This window comes from Rhipicephalus sanguineus, chromosome 1 (genome assembly GCF_013339695.2).
Source record: "Rhipicephalus sanguineus isolate Rsan-2018 chromosome 1, BIME_Rsan_1.4, whole genome shotgun sequence".
NCBI lineage: Eukaryota > Metazoa > Arthropoda > Arachnida > Ixodida > Ixodidae > Rhipicephalus > Rhipicephalus sanguineus.
Window position 1 is genome coordinate 30,273,496 of NC_051176.1, and position 17,000 is coordinate 30,290,495.

The following is a 17,000-nucleotide window of genomic DNA, read 5'->3' on the forward strand; positions in this document are numbered from 1 at the left end:
CACCTTTACAGGGGGTTATAGGTGGTATATATGTCTATTCGTTCGTTGTGAAGCGAATTCGAATGCTGTAATATTTGTTCGAATAGTCGATGTGCTCGAATATTCGCACATGCCTAGCTTTTTCATAGTGAACATTGTTCTCCAAATTAGCACTGTTATCGATATGTCGCTCAAATGCTAGAGGTGGCTAGTGTATCTGAAAACCCACAAGAGGACGGGACATGCGCTTGTCCCGTCCTCTTCTCTTGTGTGCCTTGTTAATTTCGTGCGCTGCGCAAAGATGGGTAAGTTCCAACTTGCCCGCCTATCAATCCTTGAATGTTGTTGGGATCCTGTAGCCAGGGTGTCTTGTTTAGGCTTGTGCAAATATCAGTTCTATAGTCAAAGTACATAATAGTAATTGGTGTCAAGTTAGTTTGAATGGCCGTGTGCTTTGCATAAAGCCTTGACTCATTAAGTGCCGTATACAAACATAAAAATGGTTCATTACTTGCAAAGAAGGAAGCAGTTTCATTTCTAGAGTCAGTGTGGTTTCAAACTAATGTTATTCGTATATTTCCGCAAAAATGCATGTTGTAAAGCACAGAAAATTAGTTTATGGGCTTTTGCTTGGTGTTGAAGTTTCATGGTGGATGCTGCGGTGGCTGGTGCTGGTGGTTGATGCTTGTTTCAATGTAGGCAGTGGTGCGGAGTGTTATGGTTATTGTGTGAGTTTGTTTTGCACTAATTAAGGGGTGGTGTTCACATGTGATTATTTTTGGAGACAGTAATACGGATATTGGCACTAAATGCGTTGCAATGTATAAACGGCATTCCTGCGACTGTGTGCAGATAGCAAGATTGTCACTGTGGCAGACATGCAGTCAGTTGTATACGCTGATGTGTGGTTCCAGATTGTGCAAAATATGGCAGGTGTGATAGCATCCTCAAAAGTGATCATATAAACAAATCTCAGTGCTTTCCGCCTACACGTGATGTTAACCTGTCACATCCAGTGATTGCAGTGATGAATTCGGTAGGCACGCTAGCTGCTGCTTAGTCTAGTCTGCATGCATAGTGTCTGCCCAATCATCCATGAGTGCGAAAACTCCTGTGGCAGTTTGCCACCCACTGTTATACCCCTGTCACACGAGGCAACTTAAGTGCACTTTGAGGGAGTGCACTTCGCTGCTAGTGCCATTCGCACGCTGTCACACGGGAACGTTTAGTGACACTCGCTGCAAAGCGCACTTGCCGGCGAGTGCGTTCGCCAAACTCACTTCGCCGAGACGGAGTGTCTAGCCTCGATAGCAGTGGCTCGAAAATAAATAAATTATTATCCAAAGCCGAGTTCATAGCATTTTTGAACTATCGTTTTCTTTATTAGGAATATTTTTATGCATTAAAACATACTATAATACAAAAAACTACTTTGCTATTCTCGTTCTCGGGCAGTTTACAGCCCCGACCGCCAGGGGCATGCCCAGCGCACGCCGTGCAATGGCTGCAGCCGCCGCGTTTGTACGTAAATTTTATTTTAAGGGCTGGTTATAGCTGTAACACAGTATGACTTAAGAAACATTGCCTGAAATAACAAATACTTGTTGTGCTACTTAAGTACCCATTGCCATTACAATCATTTCCTTAGTGCACTTCCCTTTCTCGTGTAGCAGCGCACTGCCAAAGTGCCATTCTGGGGGCGTAAGTGCACTCGCTGAAAATGACACTAAACTTGCCAGTGTGACCGGGGTGTTACACCTGCATGGGTTGGTTGTAGGTCTAATGGACCTTTCCTAAATGTCATGCACGGCACCATGCATCGAGGCAGTGTCGCGAGGGAGAAAAAAGAGCGCCGAACTCCGGGGTTTATTACTTCACGCACTGCTCCGGACACCATCATGCGGTTATCGCTTGTTCTTACATTGCGGTGGCCGTCGTAGGCTATGAAGTAAACCACATTGCATCTGGCAAGGCATGTCGTGCGACGCAGCTGAAGTTAGCAGCAACAATGGAAATACTAATCTGTTCGTTGACAGCTCATGCACCTTTCATTGTGTGGCGCGAGTCTGTAGCTGTGGAAAACCACTTGCTTCTACCATGTTTGCACAGAGCGGGCTCGTAGTCTGAGCGAGTCGCTGCTTATATACTGGAAGAGTAACACTCACGAACAGTCCTCCCAATTGAACAGAGCTCTGTAGTGTGCGTGTTTTTGATAGCCCGCGTTTTCTCTAAACTTCTATGTTTTTTCACTGTAAAACAAGAAAGAAAAAGAACGAGACATGTTTTTCTTTCTACATTGTATCGCAGTTTCCTAATCGGAATGGAATGTGCTAACGGTGGTTATGCATTTCCGGAGCATTTCTTGGCCGCATGTATATGTCTCTGCGAGAAGTGTTATGGTGTGCCCCCATGGCTCCTGTTTTGATGTAACACACTAACACAAGTCACATCTATACAGTGTAGCCTGGTTATAACGAAGTTGGCGGGAATCAGAAATTACTTCACTATAACCACTTTTTCACTATATCTGGACTAAAAAAATTCAAAAATCATGCTGGCCAAGTAGAAAAATTTATTTACACCCTCTGGAAAGAGTGGTCGAGAGTCCACAAAACGCACGCGTTTCACGAGCGCGCGTTTTGTCTCCCGTGTGAATGTCTTGGTGTGAACGTCGCATAACTCCGCGTTCACACTGAGACATTCGACGGCAAGAGCGGTGCAGAATCTGCTTTGGTAGCAGCGAGATCCGCCGGAACAGCCCTTTCCATGCCGGTCGGTCCAGGACCGATTTTTGCGGCAGCTGCGGCCGGATTCCCTTGCTGTGAACCAATTGGAGCGCGAGTCGAAAATTCGAAAAACGGCAGCAAACTTCTCGTATCGCAGTCATTAAAGCCCAACAACGAAGTACTCCATAACCACACCATTCTTTTCAACAAGTGCAATGCGAAGCACAATGACTGTTGTCACGAGTATTAATATATCTTGACCTGCTTTTTCAGATAGTACACCATGTCACAACCTCGCAGATCGGGTAGCATTATCTCGGCGCGACCAAGCTTCTCGCGTTTTGCAAATCAGGATGGGCCAACCACCACTGCTTGCGTCCTTTCTTCGGTGAATGCATGTTTCCACTCCTGAGACATCACCAGAAAGTTGCTTGCCAAGAGGCCCAGCAGTTCGACGACCTTGCCCCCCCCCCCCCCCCCGCCCGTTAGTGGTTCGCCATAACGACACGCAAACACGTGAGCAGATAGTGGGAGAGCCGCGGTCATCATTGTGCTCGTTTTGACTACAATTCGTGGGGCAGCTCCTTCAAAGCATGCATTCTTTACTTCTCACGCGATATTAGGTAGGTTTTAACGCCAGGGACCCCTAGCCGTTGGGTCCCTGCATTCTTGCGTTCGTCTGTGCCTTACCCCCTTTCTTCTGTTCGCTAGCCACAGCACCCAAGGAGAGTACAACAGGAAGCAAGAGCTTGCTTACGCAAGCCGCTTGAGGGCCCTGGCATAAAACTCTGCTATAAAAGAAATTGCAAGGGTGTATAATCGCGCGTCATCTCCGCCTTTTGCTTTTCACTCTCATAGATATATGTTACACTGAGTACAAAGTATGACTCGGCAAACCTTTTACTTATTTTACAGTACATTTCATAATTATTTTGGAGGTGTGATATCCAGGCAAGTTCAACGACTCCTTTCTTTCAAAGGGTCCCTAAATATGCCCGAAGAAAGCAGTTGAGAGATTTTCTCTCATTGTTCTGCGAGGCCAGTGTTCATAGCTCAGCATACTCATTCATGAGTACACTCACCCACACTCATTTCAACGTTGTGAGTGTGAGTATGAGTGAGTGACGAGGGGTATGAATAGAGGTGAGTATGAATGTGAGTGAGTACTTGTGAGTGTGAGTAGAAGTGAGTATGAACGTGAGTGAGTACTCATAAGTGTGAGTAGCCGTGAGTATTGCGGGGGTGCTGTCACCCGCTGTAAGGTCGTTTGCACTGCATGGCGCACACGCATCTCGTGTTTTAGTGGCAGTTAGTATTAACATCCGCGGAGTGAGATGTGGCGCTGTGCTTGCACGATGTAGGCTTAGCACGGTGGCGCCGGCAGCGCCACCTGAAAGGTTAGGCCGGTGTGCAGGAAACAGCAGCGAGCCTCTAGCGTGCGTGGATGGACGTCTCCCATGGTGGGTCTGTGGGGGACGATACCACGGCTCGTTTCCCACAGGCCCCTCGTGGTGAGTTGAACATCGGCGACGTCGCATTCGCGGTGCATTGTATGTCTTATGTTGTTTTGAGTGCATGTTATGTTTTTCGGGTATTGTATTGGCATTGTATAAGGTTACTTAGCGTGTTACTAGTTGTGTGTCGGATTCGGCCCAGGCAAGCTCGTCGTATGTAAAAGAAGGTTAATAAATGTACGCGTGTTTGTTGCCTGACGGCGTGAACTGTCTCTGTGTGTTACGAGAGTGGCGCTCATATCATTGAAGACCCCACAGTGTGAACGTTAGTGAGCACTCATGAGTGTGAGGAGATGTGAGTGTGAATGTGAGTGAGCACTCATGAGTGTGAAAAGTGAGTATGAACTTGAGTGAGTACTTATGAGTGTGGTAGACGTAAGTATGAAAGTGAGGGAGTACTCAGTTATGAGAGTAGATGCGAGTACGAACATGAGTGAGTACATGTGTGAGTAGTCGTGAGTTGAATGTGAGTGAGTATCGACGAGTTTGAGTGGACATGAGAATGAACATGAGTACCGATGAGCGGGAGTTGCCATGAGTGTAACGTGAGTGATGACCGATGAATGCGAGTGGACGTTAGTATGAATTTGAGTGAGTACTCATGAGCGTGAGTAGACGTGAGTATGAACGTATCTAGGAGTGTGAGGGGAAATGAGAATAAACGTGAGTGAGTACGCGTGAACGTGAGTATAAGTGAATGTGAAAGTGGGTGAGTATCAATGAGGGTTAGTGGAGTGAGTAAGAAAGTGAGTGAGTATCGATAAGTGTGAGTAGAGTGAGTATGAAAGTGAGTAAGCACCGATGAATGTGAGTAGATGTGAGTACAAATTTCAGTGAGTGCCGATGAGTATGAGTGGGCACGAGTATGAACTTGAGTGAGTGCTGATGAGTGTGAGTATCGACGACTGTTAGTAGAAATGAGAATGAACGTGCGTGAGCCCCACTGAGCGTGAATATAAAAGTGAGTGATTTGGATTTAAAACTTCTCTGTAACTATATACACCTATGGCTCGAAGGGTTCGCTTTAAACAATTTCTCAACGAAAACAAATTTTAATGAAAAAGAAGGCAGGAACCTCGTTTTGTAATGCCACAGGCTATGTGCGAATGAAAGTACTTCTGAAAAATCGCAAATTGCTCCCGGAGTAATCCCGGCTTTGCGAGGCATATCCGGCGCCCAAGCGTACCCATTGGCAGTCATGGGCACGCCGTGAGGGGTTATTTACCACGTGTTTTACAAACGTAATCTGCCCTTAAAACTCAGATAAACACATGCGAGTGTGAGTGCCTGAACGACACCGAACGTGCGCAGACGCCGTCTGCTTTGAAATCAGACATATCATATGATAAAAAGCAACCAGAAACGAGGGTAAAAGCGTGCACGGCGGTGGCCCTGGCAACGCGTGCCGTCGATATTGTATTATCTAGAGCTGTTCACCTTCCCGACGAGGCGTGTCCTGTTTAACCGAATGCCACGTACGTGCTGGAAGGGCCGTACTGAATCTGCACCTCAGATATCGTTTTTAAAGGAGTGGTGACACAAAAATTCGCACACAATTTGTTGCATCACACTAATGGGTGCATATAGGTGCCATCTGTACAATATCAGCCACAAATACAGCCTAAAAAAGTATTTTAATTGAGTTTCTAAGTTTGTGAAAGTGCCGAATCGAAAATTGAATCAAAAAGCGATGATGTCATTGAGCGGGGCCTTTTTGTAAACAACGTACGTCACGAGTTCTGGCCGGGTTACCGGAGGCATGTACGAGACTGACAACACTGGCGGCGACACCTGATGATGCATAGCATAACCAGAGACCTACAAAATAACATTGCAGCGACTTGCCCGCTTATTGACTTTGTGTAAAGCATTAGCAGTGAGATAATTAGCAACTCACAGTATTCTCATTGCTTTTTTTTTTGTGACAAGAACAGCAACACTTTGGAGAAAAAAAAACTGATTGTAGTTGGACAAAGCACCACAAGATGTCGCTACCGGCTCCGCGGCTGCTGCTACTGCTGCAGCCGTCAACAGCTCTGGTAACCAAGTATCTGCAGGCGTTAAGAAATCTACATACAAACTAAAGCTCTCTGCTGCCGGGATCGTATGGCGTAGTGGACAGATAACTGCTTCGGTGTTCCGACGTGCGTCCGTGGGATCGGTATGCCTTTAGAACACAGCGTTGCCCCATCTAAATACGAGCCAGTAAAGCGTACATCACGTCATTTGCAGTTACACATAAACACTGTTGCAGAGCGCCAATGTTTTGATTTCACTGCTTCCTTCGTCACTTCTCAACCTGCTACTTTACAAATGATCGAAGCGAAAATGTTTCAACACGTCTAATGCTGTGGCTGCTCCAAGCCTCATGGAAAACCTTGCCTCAGTTGGACGACGACGACAAGAACAAAATCGCAGCCACCGGCGAGATTCGCGAAGTGAATAGAGCTTTTCTGACTGATTTTTACACTCCTCCCAGCTCTTTTATCCATCGCCGCACTAGATAAACAACATTGTTTGACGATTGAGGAAACAAGCACTTACAGCGCTTAACACAGCAGACGAAACAGCAGTGCTGACAACATGAAAGAAGCTGGCCAGTGACGTCACTGGCTCTTGCGGTCACCTGATAGTATTTGTTAACGAGTAGGCCGACTACATCACCGAGTGCTCTTCGAAATCGAAACTGCCTCCGGTCGTAACATATATTCATTCTCATTCATTCATTCTTTATTCCTTAAAGGCCCCATAACAGGGATGTTACATAAGGGGTGGGATTACAAAAAATAGAAAATTTTATGGCAAGAGAAAAGCAGACACTTCTTCAGTGAACGCAGATGAGCAGAAGATAGCAGCAATGTCGTAGGGAAGGCTGTTCCAATGTACAACTACACAAGGGAAAAAAGAAGATGAAAATGTGGCAGTGCACACTTTGTGGCGAGCAACATTTAAAGGATGACCGGTGCGATGTGGTGCCCGTGCTGGTGGTGAGATGTATGGTGCGAGGGCGAGGGGACTGTAAAAAAATTTGTGAAATAATGATAAGCTGCAAATGCGATGTCTACACGAAAGAGATGGCAAATGGGAGGCTGTTTTTAATGACGAAACTCTGATGTCGTATGAATATGCTAAGTGAATGAACCTAGTAGCGCAATTTTAAATGGATTCAAGGGCATTAGCAAGGTAAGTTTCATGTGGGCACCAGATAGAAGAAGCGTATACGAGTTTAGGTCTGATGAAGGGTGTGTATGCTAAACGTTTTACTTGGTGGGAAGCTTTTATTAAGTGACGTTTAAAGAAACCCAGCTTTTTGATATCAGATGCTGTGACGTTAATATGTAAACACCAATCAATGTCGTTAGATATACAGGGTGTCTACCAACCTGGAAAAGTCAAGGAATTTGAACATGTCTGGAAAAGTCGGGGAATTTCTGAAAAATCTGGCCAGGTCATAGAAACTGACTGTAGTCTGAGATTGTCACGAAAATATTCATTATCATTGATCAAAGCTTAAAAAAATAGCTCCTTCAACCACACAGAACAGCTAAGTAGAAGCATAGTAGAAAAAACAAAGCAGTGCATAGCTGGTGCTTCTACTTCTTGAGTGCAACATTACTCACGCGCATAAAATTGTGCATGTTTGTCTTGGCTGCGATCTCAGCTTGGCTTGAGGGCCTTCTGGTTAGGCTAGAAGTGCCATCAGCAGAGGGCAAGATGCACAGAATATGCGAGCTGTTGTTATTTTTTACTGAAAAGTGTAGTTTACAGGTGCGTAAATTAGACTGGGATACAAAAACAGTAGCAGAGTAAATATGGTAATCCAGATCGGATCCAATCCAATTCACATCTTAAGCTGCCTGGGCTGCAGCCATATTGCCATTCTTCTTGCGATGCAGTGAGCATGCAGTGAGTTTAACCCTGATTGGGTGAACGTGGAAATATCCGAGCATGCCTCATGGATTAGAGCAGTGCCTAACTGTACAAGTAAGGCTCAGTGTGCAGCATGCCAAAAGACTTTCACACTTGGCAGTATGGGCATCGCTGCTGTCTCCAGTCGTCACATTGAGAGCAAAAAACACCTAGCTGCTGTGAGCGTGGTGCAGAGTGCTTCCCAGACAAACATCCGTGCGTTTTTTCATGCTGAATTCAACTTGCCGTGTTCCCTGACTGCTGCGAGTGAATGTGTGTCGGCTGTGCCAAGCAAGAGTGCTGAAAGCGTGCCTGCTAAACCAGTGGCCGTCACGCCTGACGAGAAGGCATCCTTAAATGGGTTTCTAGTCAAGAAATGTGTCACAAAAGCAGAAGTTTGGTGTCTGAACACTATAGTGACCCATGGATCGTTTCGTTCACCAGCAGCGTCAGCAATGCTTTTTCCCATCATGTTCCCTACGTGCGATGTCGCAAAGAAGTTGCAACTTGGTAAGGACAAAGTTGGCTATACAATTTGTTACGGTACAGCCCCGTACTTCCGAAACAGGCTGCTATCAAAGCTGCATGGTGTCCCACACATGGTCGTTGCTTTTGACAAGTCTCTGAACAAAATTGCTCAGAAAGAGCAAATGGACGTTTGATCAGGTTTTGGGACCCCCCCCCAGCTGACGACTTTGTCAAAACCTGCTACCTGACGTCTTGTTTTTTAGGACACACTTGCACAGAGGATTTAGCTGCCGCTTTCAAAAAGGCCACTGACAACATTGAGCCGGCAAAAATACTTCAACTTTCAATGGATGGTCCAAACGTCAATTTGAAGTTGTTGAAGCCATTGAAGCAAGAGTTTTCTGCGTCTGATGAAAATCAGAATATTGTGGACATAGGAAGCTGCGGACTGCACGTTGTGAGTGGTGCATTTAAAACAGGCCACAATGTCACAAAGTGGAACACAGTAGCGTTTCTTAAAAGCATGTACAATTTATTCAAGAATGTCCCTGCACGCCAAGCCGACTGTGTCAATTTCAAAGGGAGCACACTGTTTCCGCTAAAGTTTTGCTTAGTGCGGTGGCTGGAAAATGGCAAGGCTCTTGCTAGGGCACTGCAAGTCCTCCCAAATATGGTTTAATATGTTGAGCGTGTCAAAAAAGAAAAGAAACCTCCAACGTGTGGCAGCTATGCTCATGTCGAGATTACTGTGAAAGACGAGATGCTGCCAGTAAAGCTGACCTTTCAGACAGAGAAGCCGATGCTGCCTTTTCTCGCAACAGCACTGGACGGCCTGTTGCGGTCACTGCTGGGACGAATCGTACTAAAGGAAAAGCTGGATGCTGCAGGCACATTTTCAAAACTGATGAAAATTGATCTGGAGAACCCGAACAACATCATTGGTATAGCTGCCTTTGACATAGGCCTTGCCGCCAAAAGTGAGTTGCGAAAGATCACTAAACCATCTCACACTGCAGTGGTAAGTGTCAAAAAAGAATGCATCTTATTTATTAAGGCCTGTTCAGCAAAGATAATCAAAGGATCACCTCTGAAATTCAAGCTGACAAGGGGGGCTGGTTGCTTAAACCCAGCAGTTTGTGCCGCTTCTGTGGAAGCTGGCCAGAAGCAGCTGAACGTTGCACTTGAAGTTCTTATAGAGCACGGGCGCCTTACAGGCCTACAAGGAGAGAGAGCAAGTAGATCATATGTACAAGTGTGCTCGAACAGCAGTGCACAAGTGCGTTTGTGAAAATTTGATGGTGCAAGAGAGCGCTTGGAGAAGCTGTGGGTGGAACTCTGTGCAAGTTCTCATGAAGAGCTACTGCTGTTTGTGAAGATTGTGCTGTGCCTTTCATGTGGAAATTCTTCCGTGGAGCAGGGATTTTCAGTGAACAAGGAATGTCTTGTGGAAAATATGGAGGAGTCACTTGTAGCACAAAGGTTAGTGTACGATGAGGTGTCTGCAGCAGGTGGTGTTGCAGAAGTTGACGTGACAAGATGATAGACATGGTTTGAAGTGCCAACATCAGATGGAAGGAAGATTTGGAGAGGAAAAAGAAGGAACGGTTTGACATATTGGATGCTGAAAGAAAAAAGAGGAGGACTGCGGCTCTTGTGAAAGAGCTTGAATCAAAGAAGCAAAAACTGATGAAAGACGCACAGCTTCGGGTCTCCATGCTGCAACAAGAGATCGAATGTTTGAAACAGTGACGGCATTGCCGATGCAAATAAACAAGCTTTTCTGTTTGTCGAGGGACAATTATTGTGTCTTTTAATATTTTATTCATTGTAAAGGATGCTTTCAGCCAAGGGAATGCAATAAAGCAGCATGGTTTCCATTTTATACGAGTGTCTCATAATTAGATTTTACCACTCAAGAGTTTATTTCCAGTGTGCAGTTTCTTCCAAGCAGATGTACCGGTCATGGAATTTGCTTGAAATGGTCATGGAAAACCTAAGAAAAGTCAGGGAATTTGGAAAAATTTAATTGGTAGACACCCTGGTAACATGGAACAATGCTACGTGAAAAGGGCACGACGAGTTGAAAACTCATTTGCCTGAGCCGCTGCGATCTGTAGCGATTCACATGTGTAAAGTCATGGAAAGCACAGTTGACGCAATGAGTTTAAATCGGCATGCAAATAATTCTTAGGACTTGCTTTACCGGATCAATGCATTTATACAAAATTGTCAAAACCATTTCAGGATCCCTTTAAGGCAACAACCAAGTACATTAATACATGTATATATTTTGTTTTTTTTTTCAGGGAGCGAGTGGTGGCTGTTTTTGTACAAGGCCCCGCCTGGCAATTCAAGGGTTGGCCCTGGGGAGGAAATCCTATTGAGATCTTCTCACGGAGTGAGCACCCTTTACACAGTTGCATCTTTCCTAGGAGAAACTGTTTTAGACTCTGTACTTACCTGGTTGCTCTGTACTTATCACTGTACTTACTGGACTCTGTACTTATCACTGTGCTGCCAAGCAGGTAACTGAAAATGCATATTGTGATTTCGTTGGTGGCTGTGCTCTTTGCTGAAGCCATCACTACAATGCTGTTCAATTTTGCTGCTTCTCCATGTAGGCATCATTTCACCTATGCTAAAGCTGCATTCATTGGTTCACCTGTCTCTGCATTGCCGATAAGGCAGGTCTCTTTCAGCATGACATCAGCTGTGCCACAAGTTAAGAAAGTGCAGTTAGCTTATAGGCAACAGCAATGTATGGCCTATAATGAGTAAACATGCAATGGGGTTGCTACAGCTCTAGCACTCAGCCCAGACACTAGGCTCTAGAGAGTCTTGGTCAGGAATTCATTGCAGTGGTGTTTGAAATGGCAATATATCCTAATGTGGTATTTATCAGGTTTTACTATAGACGATTATAAATATCAAGCTTCAATTTTCAATTTCTACTAACCAGAACTAAGCCGAACCAAACCCGTATTTTTTTCAGTTCAACACCTTGGTTCAAACATGGGTTTCTTCAATCAAATTCTGGAGCATGAGCACTGTGTGATATAATGGATTTTAAGGTATTTCCTCACATTTAAGATGTTTTGGCACTGAAAATATGGTAACTTGTTTGGTTTAGTTTTTGGTTACACCGGAACCTAGTGGAGTCCTTTGTTATTGATAAGCGGCTTGGTAGGCTTGAGGGCCAGTCATCACAGTGAGCTGTTGCAGGAGAGGCCTTGAAACTACATATCAGGAGAGTGTTGCTCATCTGTAGAAGAGGCGCCTGTGAACATGTGAGCTGAGTATCATTGCACTGCATGCAGTAGGGAATCTGAAATACTGTTGAAAACAACTTGCTCGCTTCTTCGCAATGTCGGCGTTAGCTGTGCAGGAACTGGCTGCTATTGGCCGATTTCTTGTTCACGAGAACATTTACTAGGCAAATAAGGGGAAGTATGGGTCAAAGAGAAAAGTATTTATCCTTTGCTCTGGCAGTCTCTTTCAATGGTTGTCTGCTTAACATTTTGCCTTCTCCTACATTCATATGAGGTGGTACCCGGTGTACATGTGCATGTTCTTTCAAACTCTATGTACTCGAGAAGGCCATTTGCCTCGTACTGAGCCTGCTGCGACAGTACTCACCATTGCATCCTTTTGCTTCCCAGACTACACTCTTGCTAGTGCATGTTGGTTCTCTTCTGCCTGCCTTACATCTGCCGTGTCTCGCAAGCTAGACGCCCTTGCTGTCATTACGTCATGTTATTGTAACTGAAAGTGCTTCAAAATGTGCAGTCTGGATTTGTCTACTTTCACTGGTTAAGCTGGTGCAGGACAGAGCCATTCCATGCCACTTAATCACGCAGATCGACCAGACTGGAGCACTTGAGCTTGTGCTTCAGCCCTGTCGTGTGATTAGCAGATGTTGCCCTATACAGGCGACAGTTAGGTGTAGCTGCATTGGGTGCATAACATAAATACTGTGGCTGCTAGAAGGGGCCTAAACCACCTTTTCTTTTTGAAGTCTTGAAAAATTCCTTGGAACGAGTGAAGTGCTTGCCAGAAATATATTACTGAAAGAAATTTTAGAAAGGCCTAGCATGAGCAGACGTATCATGAGTGTTACCATATTTGCTAGAGTCTACTTAAAAAGAAAAAAAAACATGTGAAAGTAAGAGGTCAGCTTATATGCAAGGATGCAGTGTAGTCGCAACTGTCAGGTACATAACACCTCTCTTTTACAGTGATTCCACTCCTGCGCCAACTGCGCTAAAGTGTGCCAAATAGGATTTACTGCGCCATCCTGATAATATCGACGGAAATTGCACCAAACTGCACCAGAGTCTCGGGTTTGGGGTTGTCTATCACCGGCAATCGCACCGCCGGCGTGTCAAAACATATGCAGCTTGATCTTTGCGCCGCCAAGGTCACAACCACATACGAATAATTATTCCACTGAATAGCTCGCGCATGCATCTTGAGTAAGCCATGGCGCCATGCTCATTGCCGACGCAGCTTCTGTTCATGTCGGCTCGACGGCAAAACGCACTCTCTGCAGAGACTCGTGACGTCTAGGCGAATTGGTAGCGAGAAAGTGTGGCGGTGATTCATCGGTGGCCGTTGTCTGTTCCAGAAACACTGCTGATAGCTCGTTTCAAGCATCGCATGGCATGTAATTTTGTAAAGCAGTGTTCACTAATAACTATACGCGTGGCACTAAAATTTCTGTCACTTCTGTTCTGGATGTCGCGGAATGAAAAATGTACTTTATACATGTATCTTCATCCAGAAGAGCTTTTTCGTAATTCCTTCCACCAGCACAGTAATCGCGATTGCGGTAAATACCCCCTAAAAGGCCCTGCCCTTTCGAGCTCGTGAGTGATAGGGTACGTCCCAATTCGAATTTTTTCACTTGATTTAAAAAAAATGTAATTTTATTAATAAAACCATGCCTCCTGATCGGAGCAGCTGTAATTTGGTTTTAATACACTCAGCTGTCTTCTGTAGTGGGCCCTTCGCTGACGGCCGTGACGTCGGAATGCTCAATGTCAAGTGGCTACGCCATGTTACACATCCTCCCCTCGCTTTCCAGGGTCAATAGCTGACGGTTAAAAAAAAAATCGCATTTTCGTTTAAGGGTGAAGCAGTGAATGTGATACCAACAAATTGTATTGTTATACAAAGTAAGGCTAGCAGCTGACTCTTTTGGATCCGATCTCGCCAGGGCTTAAAGTCTCCCTTCATTGGAGGGGGGGCGGGGCCCTCATAAAGCGGCAATGCGGCAATATATATATATATATATATATATATATATATATATATATGCTATAGATTAAGCGTTAAGAGAGGTGTTTGCGATAGATCACAGTGCAGTGAAGCCAACTGTCTCTACAACTGAACAAATGCTTATGAATGCTATACAAACACATATATTATTACGAATGTATTTCGGGCATTTATCCAACGTACGTGTAAATCCATTCAAGCATTAAATGAAATTATTTTGTGAACGATTTTTCAAAAATAACCCTGGATGTAAAGGCTTAAAGATATGTGAGCTCCAAGTAACATTAGTTGACTCACTGGATTCAGAACCTCAGGCACGGCAATGCTGTATTTTATTTTCACTACTATTTGCCTAAAAAAGTAGGTAAGATACATGCGTCTTTGTCATTACAACAGACTTGCAACAAAGAGAATGCAAATTGAGTGGTAAACTAAACAGACCTAGGTGAACCATTACTGATTCACGCGTGCAGGTAGCTTCATACTCAGGTGCCTCGTGAAACAGTATGCTGCGCCAAGACGCTCTGTCGAACAGGGCGGTGACCTGTACGTGGTTTCAGGAGGCGCTGCCCGTGGTGTTCAGTGTCTCAGTGAAGTGCATTGAGCAGTACGACGATACCTGTTTTCTTCTGTTTTGCTGACACCCCGTCAACCAAACTTTCGCGATTAAATCATAATTCGGAAAATTGCAGAGTATAATTTCCCCGCACAAGGCACTACTGCCAAAAGAATGCAACTCCAGCACTTGTCAAATGGGGGCCGCAGTGCCACCGTCGGACTGCCGAGGGGGAGCCGGGCCCCTCCTTAAAAAATGGAGGGGGGGCCGGGCCCCCCCCCCGGGCACCCCCTGACTTTAAGCCCTGGATCTCGCGTAACTCAACAAAATGCTGGTTTAATTGAATATGGCGGCCATAGGGACCGAAGTGGTTTTCATGCTGTCAGTTTTTAAACGTGAAGTAAGCGTTGAGAACACAGCAAGTTTACAAGCCGTTTCCTGATGCCTCGAGATAGCATTCGTGCCAGCGACCTTCGAGCGACACACTCCCCCCCTCGCCCCCTTTTCTCCCCCCCTGGCGTCCCTTTATGCACCTTACGAAAGACAGGCGAGGCATTTCCTCTCTCTTTGATGAGCGATCGATGGCAGCCCGACGGCAGATCGATGTGATCGCATATGCGCCCTCCGTACGACGGAGACTGCCAGCTCGTTTCATCTCCGCTTCAGCTGCGTTCGTCGCCATAGCTCGCTATCTTTTACTCGCGGGTAGAACATACGATGCGCGGAGTGATGTTATCAATTTGGAACATGACGGTGACAGCAAAAACCTGTCGAGGGTGTCCGTATAATTGCTATCACAATAAAAAGAAAAAAAATTGAGGAGCCATTTCACTCTGTGAGGCGGATTACCAGCGAAGCTGTTTAGTGCACGGCACAGTGGCGACATGGTGGAGGCAAGTTTGATATGCAAGGCCAGGTTGTTGAAGGCCAGGCTATTAGCATTCAATACGCAGTATTAATGTGAAAGCCTTAGATGCCTCATCAAACACGAAAAGTGACCGTCGGCGGCGGCGGCATCAACAGGAGTGATGCGGAAAAAAAAAACCATCACGTGATGACGTCATCATGACATCATTGATCCCTAAAACTCGTGACGTCATACACCGTGAAGTCACATGGTGAGGTCATCACATGACATCGTCGCTTTGCACTGCCTCAGTGATCGGTGCGCCGATCATGGAGGCAGTGCAAAACCAAGCGCGGTGCAGAAAGCTTGCAATGCCTCCGATCCTGGTGGCGGTGCAAAATCACGTTAAGGGGTAGTCACTTGAGGGAGATATCTGCGGGGGACACGGGGGAATTGTGGATCATGTGACCGCAAAGTCACGGATTAGTGAGTGGGCACGACCCTCCACGCCTCCTTGGAGGACACGGGGACCTTTTCCCCTACAGGACAAACGATCCGCCGGCGGTGGGAGATATATAGTGGAATTTCGGGCTCTTGTTTGGCCACATTGTTGCACTTGCTACTGCAGAAAGTGGTAGTGGGTGTCCAGTCTGCAGCTGGTCATCAGCAGCTGATGAAATGGGCGGTACAAGCCACCAGAGTAGTCTGGTAACACTGGTCTCCCCCTCCGTTCGCCTCGTCTGTGTGCGTGGGGGACATTTGTGGGGAATTCTCCTCGCGAGCTGACGTCACTATGCTCTGCCTTTATCCACCGAGGATTTCTCCCCTGTGTGAATACTGCTCTAGGCGCAGAAAGCTTTGAGAGGAGGGGGGGGGGTGAGGGGAGGGAGGGAGGATCAATACATCGAGTGAGAAGAAAAAGAAGATGGTTTTCATCTTCGAGTCGGCTTAGGCGAATGCATAAGGGACCCTGTGAGTTTTTTTCTTTCTTGTTTTCCTTTTTGCACTGCTCCCTAGAGGGCACTAGGGGTTTTTCAGCGTACAGTCGGAACATCCTAGGTATATACAGCTTCGCTGTAAAAAGAGAACCAAGTTTGCTAAATCATGTAGTCCCCCATTAAACGCACTTTTGGGCATCTTCGCAGAAGCTTGACGTTGAAGCGGATCTCCATCTTCCAGGCAACCCGGTGCATGTGCAAACGATAGTCTGGAAGCATTATGAGGACGCTCTTGCTACAACACAGAGAGGCCTCGGAAAGAGGGAAGGGAGTGTTGGAGGAGGTTGGCTTTTTTTAATACCCCTGTCACATGGGAACCCGCTAACTCCGTGTAACTCCCTCGTCGTTACGTCAACGGAGATGCGGTCCATGTCACATGGTCTCCCTTACACCAAGGAAGTTAAACGGAACGTTTCGCAAAGGGATTTCGGCGATCTCCATTAGCGGCGGAATGGAGTACTCTCGTCCCCAGTAATCTGTAGTGACGGAAAAAACTGCAAATGCAAAACAGCCGCAGTCAACACAATAATGAATTTTATTAATTTTGAAAGTTATTTCACTGCATAATCCATTCATAACGCGCAAAAAAAAAATACTCGTATAAGTGCACGTACTCTCCGCACCATGCCTCGCGAAAAATCGTCCTGCCGCCATTTTGAATAAGTGTCTCCGAGTCCGTGTGCACCGTTTTGTTTACGTCTGTGCGTCTCGTTCCGTTCTTATTGC

At 45.8% G+C, this 17,000-nt stretch overlaps 1 protein-coding gene across 1 annotated transcript in view; it reads left to right on the forward strand.

The window, feature by feature from the left end:
* The window catches only part of LOC119390099 (parafibromin-like), a gene marked incomplete at its 3' end in the record, with an annotated part of 120,758 nt that extends 109,764 nt beyond the window's left edge, over positions 1-10,994 (forward strand). Inside the window, 1 exon segment of the mRNA XM_037657648.2 lies at positions 10,903-10,994. Coding sequence (XP_037513576.1) covers positions 10,903-10,994 — 92 coding nt within the window.
* Positions 10,995-17,000: the final 6,006 nt, after the last annotated feature.